This window comes from Diabrotica virgifera, chromosome 2 (assembly GCF_917563875.1).
Source record: "Diabrotica virgifera virgifera chromosome 2, PGI_DIABVI_V3a".
Lineage (NCBI taxonomy): Eukaryota > Metazoa > Arthropoda > Insecta > Coleoptera > Chrysomelidae > Diabrotica > Diabrotica virgifera.
Window position 1 is genome coordinate 43,872,744 of NC_065444.1, and position 13,485 is coordinate 43,886,228.

At 33.0% G+C, this 13,485-nt stretch overlaps 1 protein-coding gene across 5 annotated transcripts in view; it reads right to left on the minus strand.

The window, feature by feature from the left end:
- The window catches only part of LOC114336036 (uncharacterized), a 1,032,611-nt gene that overhangs the window by 62,329 nt on the left and 956,797 nt on the right, over window positions 1–13,485 (minus strand). For 2 of the 5 annotated variants that reach the window (XM_050642551.1, XM_050642553.1), the window contains exon 8: window positions 4,598–4,705. The exons of the other annotated variants lie outside the window; for them this stretch is intronic. In XM_050642551.1, coding sequence (XP_050498508.1) covers window positions 4,598–4,705 — 108 coding nt within the window. The remainder of the gene's footprint in view (window positions 1–4,597; window positions 4,706–13,485) is intronic. 5 annotated transcript variants of the gene reach the window in all.

A 13,485-nucleotide genomic window follows, 5' to 3' on the forward strand; every position in this document is an offset into this window, starting at 1 on the left:
TTTAGTAAGTTTTGACATAAACAGTTTATTTACAAATGTACCATTAGATAAAACTTTAAACATAATCAAAACGAAATTAGAGAATGATAATACATTGGCAACTAGGACAAGACTAAATGTATCAGCTATAATGGAGTTATTGACATTATGTACCCATAATACCTATTTTCAACTAAACAATGAATTCTATAAACAAAATTTTGGTCTAGCAATGGGCTCTTCTTTATCTCCATTATTGGCTAATATATTTATGGAGGATTTCGAAACTAATATTATTTCTAAACAAAATTTAAAACCCACAGTATGGTGGAGATATGTAGATGATGTGTTTTCAATATGGCCTCATAGATCAGAATTGTTGGATACGTTCCTGAATATTATAAACGATCAAGAAGAGACAATAAAATTTACAATGGAAAAGGAATACAATAACAGCCTACCTTTCCTCGATGTTTTGATCTCAAAGAAGGATACTGGATATGAGACTCAAGTGTATAGAAAACCAACACACACCAACAGATATCTCAATTACAAGTCAAATCACAACATCAACGTTAAAAAGGGAATCATTAAATCCTTATATGATAGAGCCAAAATTACTTGTTCTAACGAAAATTCCTTTTTAGCAAAAAAACAATTGTTAACATCTGTTTTATTAAAAAATGATTATCCTTTATCGTTTATAAATAAGGAATTGTCAAGATTGGATCGAATGGAACAGAACAACTTAGAACGGGATCCTACAACATTCACCAGAAATAATATGAGGAAAATATCAATACCATATATAAAAGGACTATCCGAGAAACTTAAAACAATAGGAAATAAATTCAACATTTCAACAACATTCAAAACAACAAACACATTGAGATCTATTCTATCTAAAACTAAACCTAACAATGATCAAAAAAGAACAAAGAATTGCATTTATAAAATACCTTGTGAATGCGAACAATTTTATTTAGGTGAGACATCAAGACCATTAGACGTTAGAATAAGTGAACATCAATCTTATATTAAAAATAGAGAATTTGAGAGATCTCAAATATGTCAACACGCATGGGATAATGAACATAAAGTTCAGTGGAGAGATTCAAGTATAGTCCTGAAAGAATCAGATAGTAAAAAGAGAAAAATCAAAGAAGCGGCTCTAATTATGCTAAATGAAACCAATTGTGTCGCAAATTCCTCGGTAGAATGCAGTAGGATGTGGTTACCCATACTGAAAGAGGAAGTCAATAGAAAGAAAATACCAAGATTAGTAAGTCAATAATATCGAGCTAGTACATATTTTATATTTTAGTATTACTTATATATCTAGTATTATTAATATTATTTATAATTTAAACATGTTACAAGTCAGAATTTGGTATTATTTTTTGAGAGTAAATTAATGTAAGACCAAATACTTACGATGTCGGGATAGTATCACAGGGTTTTTCCTGGTTTTCCCTTGTGATTTACTATGAAGTCTCTAACGCGAGAATTTTACTGTCGTTGCATTTGGTTGTCTTTTTAAAGACATATCACATGCTATAAATTTTTTATGACGGATATTCTTGAGTTGGGGTTAATTTCATGTAATCGAATGAACTATCTTTCAGTAAGTCGTCCCAGGAACGCAACTCATAAATATTGGCAATATCATTTTAAAGTCTTCTACTTTAAAATGTATAATATATGTCTGAATTGCCAATATAAATGAGTGAGATTAAATAAATTATTAGAAGAATTTTTTTGCTTAGCAACAACACTTTAGTTTATTTTAGTAATATTTTGTATTTTGACAACGTCACCCGATTTGGGCGTCGAAACGTTAATAAAATTATTTTTTTCATTTTAATTGTGGCTTATTTCCCATATAAATAATTAATCATAAAAATGCCACAAGGAAATAGCTTCAGAACAACATTAGACAATATTAAATATCCTATTATTCAATTTCTTCCTAAAATTGCTAAACTCTTTTTATTAGATATATTTAACGACATAATTATTAATAATTCAGTTATTTATGAATTTAAAGAAGTAATTATTATTCCTATTCTCAAACCAGGTAAAAATTCCAACTTAGCAGATTCGTACAGATCCATTTCCCTTATGTCTTGTTTACTAAAAACATTAGAACGAATGATCAAACATAGACTAGAATGGTGGTTAGATAGGAATAACTTACTTCCAGAATTTCAATTTGGATACAAAAAAGGATGTGGTTCTATAGACGCTCTTGCTGCATTAGTAACAGACATTCAGGATACATTTACCAATAATACATATCTACCTACAATATGTTTAGATATAGAAGGTGCATATAATAGTGTGTGTCTTGACATCCTAATGGAAAGAATGATTAGAAATTTTCACATACCAGCTGCATTAGCGAAAACCATACTCAACTTTTACACTTGCAGAAAAATTTATCTGAGATCTAATAATAATAGACTGATAGGTCCTCGATATAATAACCTAGGACTTCCACAGGGGTCAGTTTTAAGCCCTCTATTATTTAATCTGTATACAGCTGACTTGCACAATATTTCAATGGTAAATAACAGCTTTAATATAATACAATATGCTGATGATTTTCTGATATACTCATCTTCCAAATCATACGAAAAGTGCATACAAATTTTAGGAAAAATGGACGACTTCTCTAATAGCTGGTTCAAAGAAAATGGATTTGAAATAGCACCGAGCAAATCCAGTATATGTATTTTCACGAGACATAATCTCCCAAAAATAGACAAAATAACAGTAAGCAGTCGTGAGTATAATTTCTGTGCCTCAATTAAATATTTAGGGATGATTCTTGACCGTAAATTAACTTGGAAGCTACACATCGAATTCATGTTAAACAGATGCAACAAGGGATTAAATTTCCTTAAAGCAATTTCTAAAACTTGGTGGGGAGCCGATGTAGAAACGGCATTGCTTTTTTATCGATCGTACATAAGATCAATCATCGATTATGAATGTGTTTTGTATGGTTCAGCAGCTAAGTATATCTTGGGAAAAATAGATGTGTTTCAAAATACAATATTACGTATTTGCCTGGGTACTATGAAGTCAACTCCAACCAATTCGTTATATGTTGAATCTCTCGAATTTCCATTGAGATATAGAAGACAATATCTTAGTCAAAATTTTCTGATTAATATTTGTCATAGAAACCCCTCTCTCTACTCCAATATTAGCAAACTTAATAATGCAGATTTAATAAATAAATATTGGATCCACAAGAACTCCCCTCCACTTTGTGAGGCTTTTAGGAATCTCTCATATTCTGATTACACCAACTCACATACATATAACAGCTCAAACTTTAAAGATTTTGATGCTTTTTTTCAAACTATTACGGTAATTAAACCAAGGTACCATGTAAATACTGCAATCAGCTTCAATATTTTAAGAAATTTATTAGAAAACTGGCCAGAATCAACAGTTATTTACACAGATGCATCAAAGTCTTCTTTTGGCACTGGATGCGCTTTTTATATCCCCTCAAAAAGTATAGAAAACATGTTTAAACTGGATCATAATTTTTCAATTTTTACTGCTGAAGCCATAGCAATTTATGAAGCATTAAAGTATTTTAAGAGTTCCAATGACAGCTCCGCAACAATTTCGTCTGATTCTTTGTCGGTTCTTTTAGCCATTGAGACTATGTTTTTACCCAGTAAAAACACAAATATTTACATTCTTCTAATTAAAAAAATTATTTTTGAATTACACCATGAGCAAAGAACAGTTAGATTTTTGTGGATTAAAGCTCACATAGGGCTCGAGTATAATGAGCATGTAGATATATTAGCTAAGAAAGCCATTGCTTCTGGTGTGAAAACAGATTATAAGCTCTGCATTCCAGATTTATTTATAAAAATCAAGAATGATCTAAAGAAACAGTGGAAACAAGAATATTATGAATATAGTCAACACTCCAAGTCACAATACGCACTTATACAACCCACAATCCCGAGTGAATTTTGGTTTAAAAATTACTCTGTCCCACGTAGATACATTACATCTATTATCAGAATGAGATCTGGACACGCGTGTTATCCAGCCCATCTAGCAAAACTTAGAATTTTAAGTTCCAATTTATGTGAAGATTGTCAAAAAGAAGCAGATTTAAACCATATTTTCTTTGAATGTACAAAATATATACAACAAACTGATGACTTAATAAAAAATTTAATCAAACATAAAATCCTTCCTCCCTATAACATTTGCTACCTTTTGTCATTAAATAATAAAACCGTATATGACTATTTAACAGAATTCATTTCAAAAAGTACCCTTCACTTGTGAGCATAGTTAAACTAGTAACCTTTGTTTTACCCCATTTGTTTAACACCTTCTTTCCGTGACCCAGTCTAGTTTGTGTATTAATTTAATGTCTTGATGGGTCCCTAGACGAGAAGCGAGTAACCATGTTATTCCTTACTGATAATCAAATAGGTATAGTGATAATTACTTTCTTTTCTTTGCTTTAGGAAGAACTTAAAAAAGTTGTGACTGGCTGAATGGCAAACGCCTATGCCAAAAAAAAAAAAGATATGTTTTTTTGAATAAATTAAAGTATAGCACATTTACTTACCTTTGTATTTTGTAAAGAGTTTAAACCCATCTGTATATAATGATTCTTTAGTTTATCCAGATCATATTTTACCTCCTGCAGAAACGCGAGAGCTTCCTCACCAGACATCTGCAACAATTAAAACACAATTTTCAATCTATACTCCTACCCTATATGGACTCTTAATACAGGGGCGTGCGGTGAGGACAGTCGACTAAAAAAATCTATCCCAAAAAACTCGAGTGAGTCAGATTAAGACAACGTGAGTTAAATACATGAAGAACAGTAGGTATATATTTTTTAAAAAATCTGACGATTTGAGAGGGGCATAATGAAATGGGCTGGTCAAAATGTTGTAAAAGAAAGGTAATCTTAAAATCTCTAGCGCGATTGATTTTGTTTTTATTTTGAAGGAAATCCTTTAAGGATTACGGAGAAAATATAATCTGATAATAATTTTCATAGGGCGATGTAGCTAAAATCATATAATATAGGGTGTGTCAAAAGTAGCTAGACGGTAGAATATTTCGCGAAATGAACGTCAAATCAAAAAACAACATGTCTTCTATTAAACCGGGAGATATTAACAGAAGTTCAACCACGATTTTCTAAGTCCTGTCCTTTGCAATACTGGAAGGTTAGAGAAGGTACTTACAATTTGTGGAAAAATCCACGGGTTTCCTGTGACATTTTCCTGTGAAAATTAGATTTTCCATAAAAAAAAAAAAAATTGGGAGTTGCGATGAATTTTTAAGTTCTGCCATATTCATCGAATAACAGGATACTATCTATTATATGAAGAAAATTTTTTGGGCAGGACGGTTGCAAAAGGACTAAGGGAGTATACATATTATATGTAATGAAAATAATGAAATTTTCATAATTTTCTAAGTCCTGCCAACTTAATAAATTAATCATATTTATTTCAAAATGACCAAAAAAAAATGGTGGCATGACGTCACCACCTAATGTTTAACTGCACTTGTTTCTTGGAAAATTCTGTATAAAATTTTCACTCTGGTTCCGTGATTTTCTAAGTCATAAAATAAATTTTGTTATAAAATAAATAATTTCAGTAGACATATCTCACAATGGCAGGATGTTTAGTTACACCTTTTTTACTATATACAGTTAAAAATTTGTAAGAAAATTCGTAGAAAATTACACGATTTTCTAAGTCATGCCATTTCACACATATCTCAAGAAGGTTAATGTAAATCTATTTTCAAAGAGGCGGGATAGTTGTATAGTTATTTCGTATAAAAAAATTAAATTGTGTGTCTGTAAAATTACTTCAGGGTGTTATGCAAACATATTCATATCACCACAATTTTCTGAGTCATACCATGTCGAGTATGCTTAAAAAACACTAATCTAAAACCGTTTACAAGTTGGCAGGATAGCCTCAAAGATGAATAATACAAAAAATTAATTTGTATATCATTAAAACAATCGTATCCTATTAAATATTATTTTCCTGAATAATGTCTCGGAATTTTTACACACTTTTCAAATCTTATAGCAAACTAACATCTTTATTTTAAGTGATTAGATCATATTTTTATCTAAGTAAACGCAATAAAAGTAAAGTTCTCAGATAATTTTAAGAAAATTTAACTCAATTCACCTAGTTCAAAAATGCTTCCGTGGAAAGCTAGAGCTCCTTAAAGATGGCGTCTTGTAATTCATCGTCATAATTCAATGCTGGATATAGGTCTCCCTCAGTCTTCTCCATGCATTTCTGTCCTGTGCTGTCTGCATCAAGTTTCTGTCGATCCGTTTGATATCACCAGACCATCTGGTTGGCGGACGACCTCTACTTCGATATGCTTCGTCTAGAAGAAGCATATCGAAGTCTTGTAATTAGTTTCTTTAAAATAGCTGCAGAACGCTTTTATTTGGAAAAACGAAAACTGGTACACTTATTTATCTTCCAGAGGTCAATTGTCAAATGTCAATTATCAATTGTCAATTTTTAGTACCGGTCATAGGGGTCCGCTTTGGGTACGGAAACGGATATTTTTTCGAATAACTTTTCTGTCTAACTTTTAAGCATTTCTGACACTGGATTATTAAATTCTGGGATAGTTTTGTACTAAAAGGTACTTTTGCTTTAACTCAGAAGAATACGCAGTGTTCTAGAAAAATTGATTTGAAAAATTTTTAGTTTTTTGGTTTTTTGAGTTAAAAAGAATTTAGAAAAATTCTATTTAGGAAAACGAAAACTGCTACGTTTATTTCTCTTCCAGACATGAATCGATTTTATCAATTGTGAATTTCTAGTACTGGTCATAGGCATCCGCGTTGGGTAGATCAACGGATATTTTATCTCATATCTTATTGGTCTTTAAATTTTTAGACATTTTTGAGAGTAGAGTATTAAATTATGAGGTAGTCTAGTACTAAAAGTTACTCTTGCTTTAAGTCGGCAAATACACCGCTTTTTTTAAATTTTTTTAAAAATTTTTTCAAATTCAACAAACGAAAAATTTTAAAATGGATTTTTCCAGAAAACCGTCCATCCTACTGACTTAAAGCAGGAGTACCTTTTAGTACTAGAATACCTCACAATTTAATAATATAGTGTCAAAAATACCTAAAACGTAAAGACAAAAAAGATTCCTATGACCGGTACTAGAGATTCGCAATTGATGGAATCGATTTATCTCTGGAAGAAAAAAAGGCGGACCAGTTTTTGTCTTTCGAATTGGAAGCGTTCTGGAGATATAAAAAACTAATTACAACGCGCCATCTGTAAAGAGCTTTAGCTTCCTTAGGCAGGCCGCACATCAAAGAAACATGAAACGTAAATCACGTTTCATGGAAATAAAACACTGCTAAACAAATAGACATCGCGTCGGGCCATTTATGCGACTCTCCGAAAATAAAAATGTTTTATGAGCATGAATCATACTCGTTTCATTGGTAGGCAGACTTTAAGATTTGTTTAGCCGTGTTTTATTTTCATGAAACGTGTTTTACGTTTCATGTTTAATGTTTTACGTTTCATGTTTCGTTGGTGTGCGGCTCGCCTTAGGGAAGCCGCACACCAAAGCAAGATGAAACGTAAAAGATAAAACATGAAACGTAAAACACGTTTCATGAAAATAAAACCCTGCTAAATAAATAGTAGAAGTCAGCCCACCAATGCAACGAGTGTGATTCATGTGCGTGAAACATTTTTATCTTCGAGAGGCCCCACACCAAAGAAACATGAAACATAAAACATGAAACGTAAAACACGTTTCATGAAAATAAAACACAGCTAAACAGATAGAAGTCCGCACACACAAGAAGCGAGTGTGATTCATGCACATAAAACATTTTTATCTTGGTGAAATCTGTTTCAGGAAATAGATCTTATTGTATTTTTTATCCCGCCTTCTTACTTGTTTGAACACAAAATACAAACGCATGTAACAGGCGCTAAGTTGCCGCATTCAACTGGTTTTCCTGATATTGTAGGATTGTAGATATTGTCCTGATATTGTTTCCTATATTTAATGGCAAAATGTGCTAACACTAACAACACCAGAATAAATCGATTTTTAAATACAGCATCTATCTACTTGCAACTTTTTGCATTGTGTTCAGGATAACATCAGGAAAAGGCGTACAATATAAAAATGGGTGGAAATTGCATTTTAGTGCATAACATGCATCCAAAAGTGCATAAACCTGTCAAAATCAGTGTATTAAGGGCAAAATTTTGTTATTTGGGAGGTTTATGGAGTTACGAATACGCAAGCAGAACCGACCTCCGAATCACCTAGTGCCCAGAGTTGCTGCTCTGGCACGTCATCTGGAGTTTGGTGGGATATCGGCAATAAATTAAAGAAAACAGATTATTCGAGGGTTTTTGGGATGGCCGAACACGAATATGACATTACAACCGACCCTCGGAGCACCTGGTGCTCAGGGTGACTGATCTCGAATTTAGAGAGTTTTTGGAGGACGATTCTGATGGCGTATTCATGTTCAGCAACCACAAAACTCCTCGAGTAATCTACTTGCATCACTTTAGTGTCTGAAAGCCTCGAAATTAAAAATATGGCGTGTATATTAGTCACCCCAAGCACTAGTAAAGATCTGTTCTAATGTGACATTCTTGTTCAGAAACCCCAAAAACCACCTAAAAAGGTACCATAAAATATCATTTTATTATAATACTAAAATACAGGGTGTCCCATTTAAGAAAACTCAGAAAATACTCATTCCGAGTCTCAACCAACCCCGTATACTAAAATTAAACATTTTGGTATATTATTAATAACTGACAATAGTAGACTATATTAAAAATCGTTTAAACATAAATTAATAGAAGTTTGGATATCAAATCACTAACAATATGTATAGGGTGTGAATGTTCCTAGAAAATTAACAAAAAAACGTAATTATTTTTTAAACTACCTCGTATAATATTTCAAAACACTATATTTTATTAAAGAGAACATCGAGTAGAATCCAAAAATGTAAAAATATACAGGGTATTCCATTTAAAAAAACATAAATTTGTGTCACCCTCTGAAAACGGGTAGCCCTGTATATTAGAAAATACTGTTAAATCATAGTCCTATCTGTGGCACATGTTTTACCTAAATAACTTTTTTCGTATATCTTACGACAAACGAGTAATTGGACTTTGTCACACTAATGCCCCACCCTGTATACAAAATAACCATAAAACCATCCTGCCTCTTTATAAATAGACTTATATTAAGATTCTTGAAACATGTGCAAAATGGCATGACTCAGAAAATCGTTGACTTTTTCACGAATTTTCTTACAAATCTAGGACTCCTGCCGTCTTACAAGAACCGTTTAGCCTTCCTGCCGAGTACCGAAAAGGTATTGATTGTATTTGAATATTATAACTTTTTAAAGGCAGGACTAAGAAAATCACGGAATCAGGATGAAAATTTTCCGCAGAATTTTCCAAGAGATAAGTATACTTAAATATTAGGGGACGTCATGCCAATATTTTTTTTGATCATTTTGAAATAAATTTGTTTAGTTTATTTAGTTGGCAGGACCTATAAAATCATGAAAATTTCATTATTTTACTCACATGTTTGTATACATATATACTCCGTTAATCCGTTTGCAACCCTAATGCACAAAAAATTTTCTTCATAAAATCGTTAGTATCCTGTCTATCTACGGATATGGCAGGACTTAGAAATTCATCGCAAAACCCTATTTTTATTTTTTGGGAAAATCTAATTTTTACAGGAAAATGTCACAGGAAATTTGTGGATGTTTCCACAGATTGTAAGTACATCGTCTACCCTTCCAGTATTGCAAAAGGCAGGACTTAGAAAATCGTGGCTGAACTTCTGTATAATATCTCCCGGTCTATAGGTATATTCTTCAAAAATTTATCGAATGACACCTAAACGTCCCCCCCGGAAGGTAAGGTGGGGGGTAACTTTAAAGTCTCAAATGGGATTATGAATTCCATTTTTTATTGCAGATTTGGATTCATTACGTAAAAGTAAGTAACTTCTATTCGAGACATTTTTTCTAATATAAGTATGGATATGTGGCGCTATAATTGGAAAAAACGGCTCTTAAAAATTTGTACCCGCTTACTTCCCCGCTAAAATTTAAATCTTAAATGTTTTTGGTTTAGGACCTAATCTTCACAACCCAATAGGTCTCCACAACGCTTTAGTAACTACAAATTTAGCATCCCGGTCTCCCTAACTATTAACTATTATATTTGATAACGAGTTTTACATAAATATATTTTGTAACATCCCCGGTGGTAATCAAAGTTCAAATAAAACTAACCCAAAGTTCGTAAGCCCTGAAAACTTGTTATGAAGATGATGTGTACAGCTTTTTATTTAGATTAAATCTGAGGTGTGCCTAACTAGTTGAAAAGTTTTCTGTATTCGAGGAGGGCTTCGATTTTAAGTTTATTTTTAACCCGGAACCTGCCACGTGGGGTGCTACCAGCACCCCATAACACATTTTCATCAAATATTTGGTATTTCAAATTTGTTAACCGTCCTGTGCGTCATAGTAGCTTTCAATAATATTATATAGCATAGATCTGTTTGTGTTTGAAGTGGTTATTTAGTGTCATTCTGAAATTGTAGCTCTAAATTCGAATTGGGGTGTCATCATCTGGCAGTAAAAATTTTTTATGTTTTTGATAAACAGGTCAGATTTACATTTTTTTATTGTAATAACTGATCTAAATTATTAATATATTCTCTATACTCAATAAATTTTAATTTTCTTAGATATTTTACATCACTTCATTTATTATGGGTTGGTACTTGCTAATTTGCTTATAACACCTTTTTAATTTTATTTTTTAACTTTTATAATATATTAGTAGCTAATAAGTTAATAAAACATGTTTTTTTTATATTCTTGTGTAACTCAACACATTATTTTGTTTATAAACAAGTAGATCACAGAAAATTTTGAAGGGGTGCTGTGAGCACCCCACGTGGCAGTTGATGCCTTGCAAAGCCACGTGGCAGGTGCCGGGTTAACAAGATGTGTCTACCTTTCGTAGTTTCACCACAGGACAGGCCACGCATAATACTTAAGCTACTTGTATTTGGAGCTACTTACAGTGGAATTTAGTTTGAAACCGCAAGTTTGTACTGTTTCAGATAGTGTTGATTATTTTTTAGAACTCTATTTCTTCATATTTTAGACTCAGTTTTTTTGTCTTTTTGGACTTTCTTTAAAGACCCAGATCATGTAAAATATATTAAATATTCATCTACAAAGTCGTGTCATCCTCATTTTTCCAGAAGTTATGAAGTTCGTATCCGTATCCTCTAGTTTAATAGAATATTTAACCACCGACAGAGTATTTCAAGTAATTCTGGGATCAGAAGTAAGCACACCCAGAAAACTCAAAAATGTTCTGTCACAAAGTTGGGTACTCGCACCGCTGCTTTACATCTCAGAAATGCCGACAATAGACACCACCAAAGTTTATGCCGATGATTGGGCGAAGCTGAACAGAAGCCCAAAAGCGTCTAAAATTGCAGTAACCGGCTTTCACCTTAACAATTTGGCGTCAAGAACACTTAACGTTAACTTTGATAACACACGCCTCACCTACAATAAACATCAAAATACTTGGACTTTGGACAGAACAATTAACTTTATAGAACACTTAAGTATAGTTGCCAAGAAGCTAAAAAGTAGAAATAACATCATTCAGAAGCTTTGTGGCATAACATGGGGGGCATCGGCATCCACACTCAGGTCTTCAGGCATAGCTCTTGTTGATTCTGTACTTGAATATTGTGCACAATTATGGATCAACAGTACAAGAATAACACCATGAGAATGGGCGCTGAGGTGAACAAATCTACATTCCATCACCACACCGTCACATACTCAATCTGCTATCAAGGAAACTATTCAAAAGGAGCAACCAAAAGTCGACTACGCTCCAAAAAATCTTCCATACCAAACTTAGAATTGGCCGCAACCACCGGGTTCAACATGATCATCAATTAGACCCATGAATGGTCGGAAACTCAACCAAACAGAATTATACCTTGCATCACAGAGACACCTCCTGGATTTGACCTACCACGTAAGACCTGGTGTATACATAACCGTATCAGAACTAAACACGGTCGATGTGCGCATATGGGGTAAGTTACCATCACCATCATGCAGCTGCGGAAAGGTCCAAACTATCAAGCACATAACGAAGCAGTGCCACGAAGATTACCTGACTGCGGCACCTACATAGGTCTATTACTTACTTAATAAGTAGACCCATTTGTACCTTTCGGTGTTGGGCCATATTTATAATACAATTCATTAAATTACAATATTTTACATTCTTCTGAATTGTCCTAGCTCTTAACGAACTTTCTCCATTCCTTCCTATTGGATGCTATCTGTGTTGCTTCCTGCCAAGTCTTACCCTTATCTGCGAAATGTCACTGTTCCATTCTTTAATGGGTCTTCCTCTTCTATTCTTACCTATTGGTTTGACGTCCCACACTCATTTCACTTGTCTATTATTGTCCATCCGGGTTAGATGTCCGAACCAAGCCAATTTTTTCTCCTTGATTGAGTCGAGTATCGGTTTGATTTTGAGTCTTTCTCTTATTTCTTCATTTCTGATTCTATCAGTTCTTTTTACTTCGATCGTTCTTCTGAGGTATTTCATCTCTGCCGCCTGTATTCTGCTCTGATGTCTTTTGTTTAATATCCAATTTTCTGCTCCATATGTCACCGTAGGTCTATATATTGTTTTGTATATTGTCATCTTGGCCTTTGTTGATATTTTTTTGTTATTAAGGAATCCTCTATTTAGGGCTTGGAATAGTTTTCCTGTGTTTTCCATTCTGTTGTTAAGATCGTCCTCTATGTCTGCTTTGTTGTTGATTACTGTTCCTAAGTATTTGTATGAATTTGTCTGTATTATTTGATGTTGGTCTAGCATTACTTCTATTTGATCTTCCGTCCCTTGTTTCCTTGATATTTTCATTATCTGAGTTTTTTCTTTGTTTACGTTTAAGTTGTATTTGCTTGCTTCTAGGTTCCGTTTCTTTAAGTTGTATTTCAGTTTTTGTGCTGTTTCCGCAATTAATACTATGTCGTCTGCAAATATACACATCTCAGCGTTTATCATTTGTATTCTGTTCCAACCGATGCAGTATTTCTTGAAAGTTTTCTTACATTCTTTCACTATCTCATCTATTACATTTATGAATAGCACGGGGCTGAGACTTCCCCCTTGTCTAACTCCTTGAGTTGTTTCAAATGGTTCTGACTGTATATTTAACATTCTTACTTTATTTGTTGTTTTCATGTATATACTCTTTGTTGCTTCTATCAGTTCTTCACTTACTTCCTTCTTCTTTAGGCTTTCCCATATATCTTTTCTTTTGTCTGAGTCGAAGGCTTTTTCC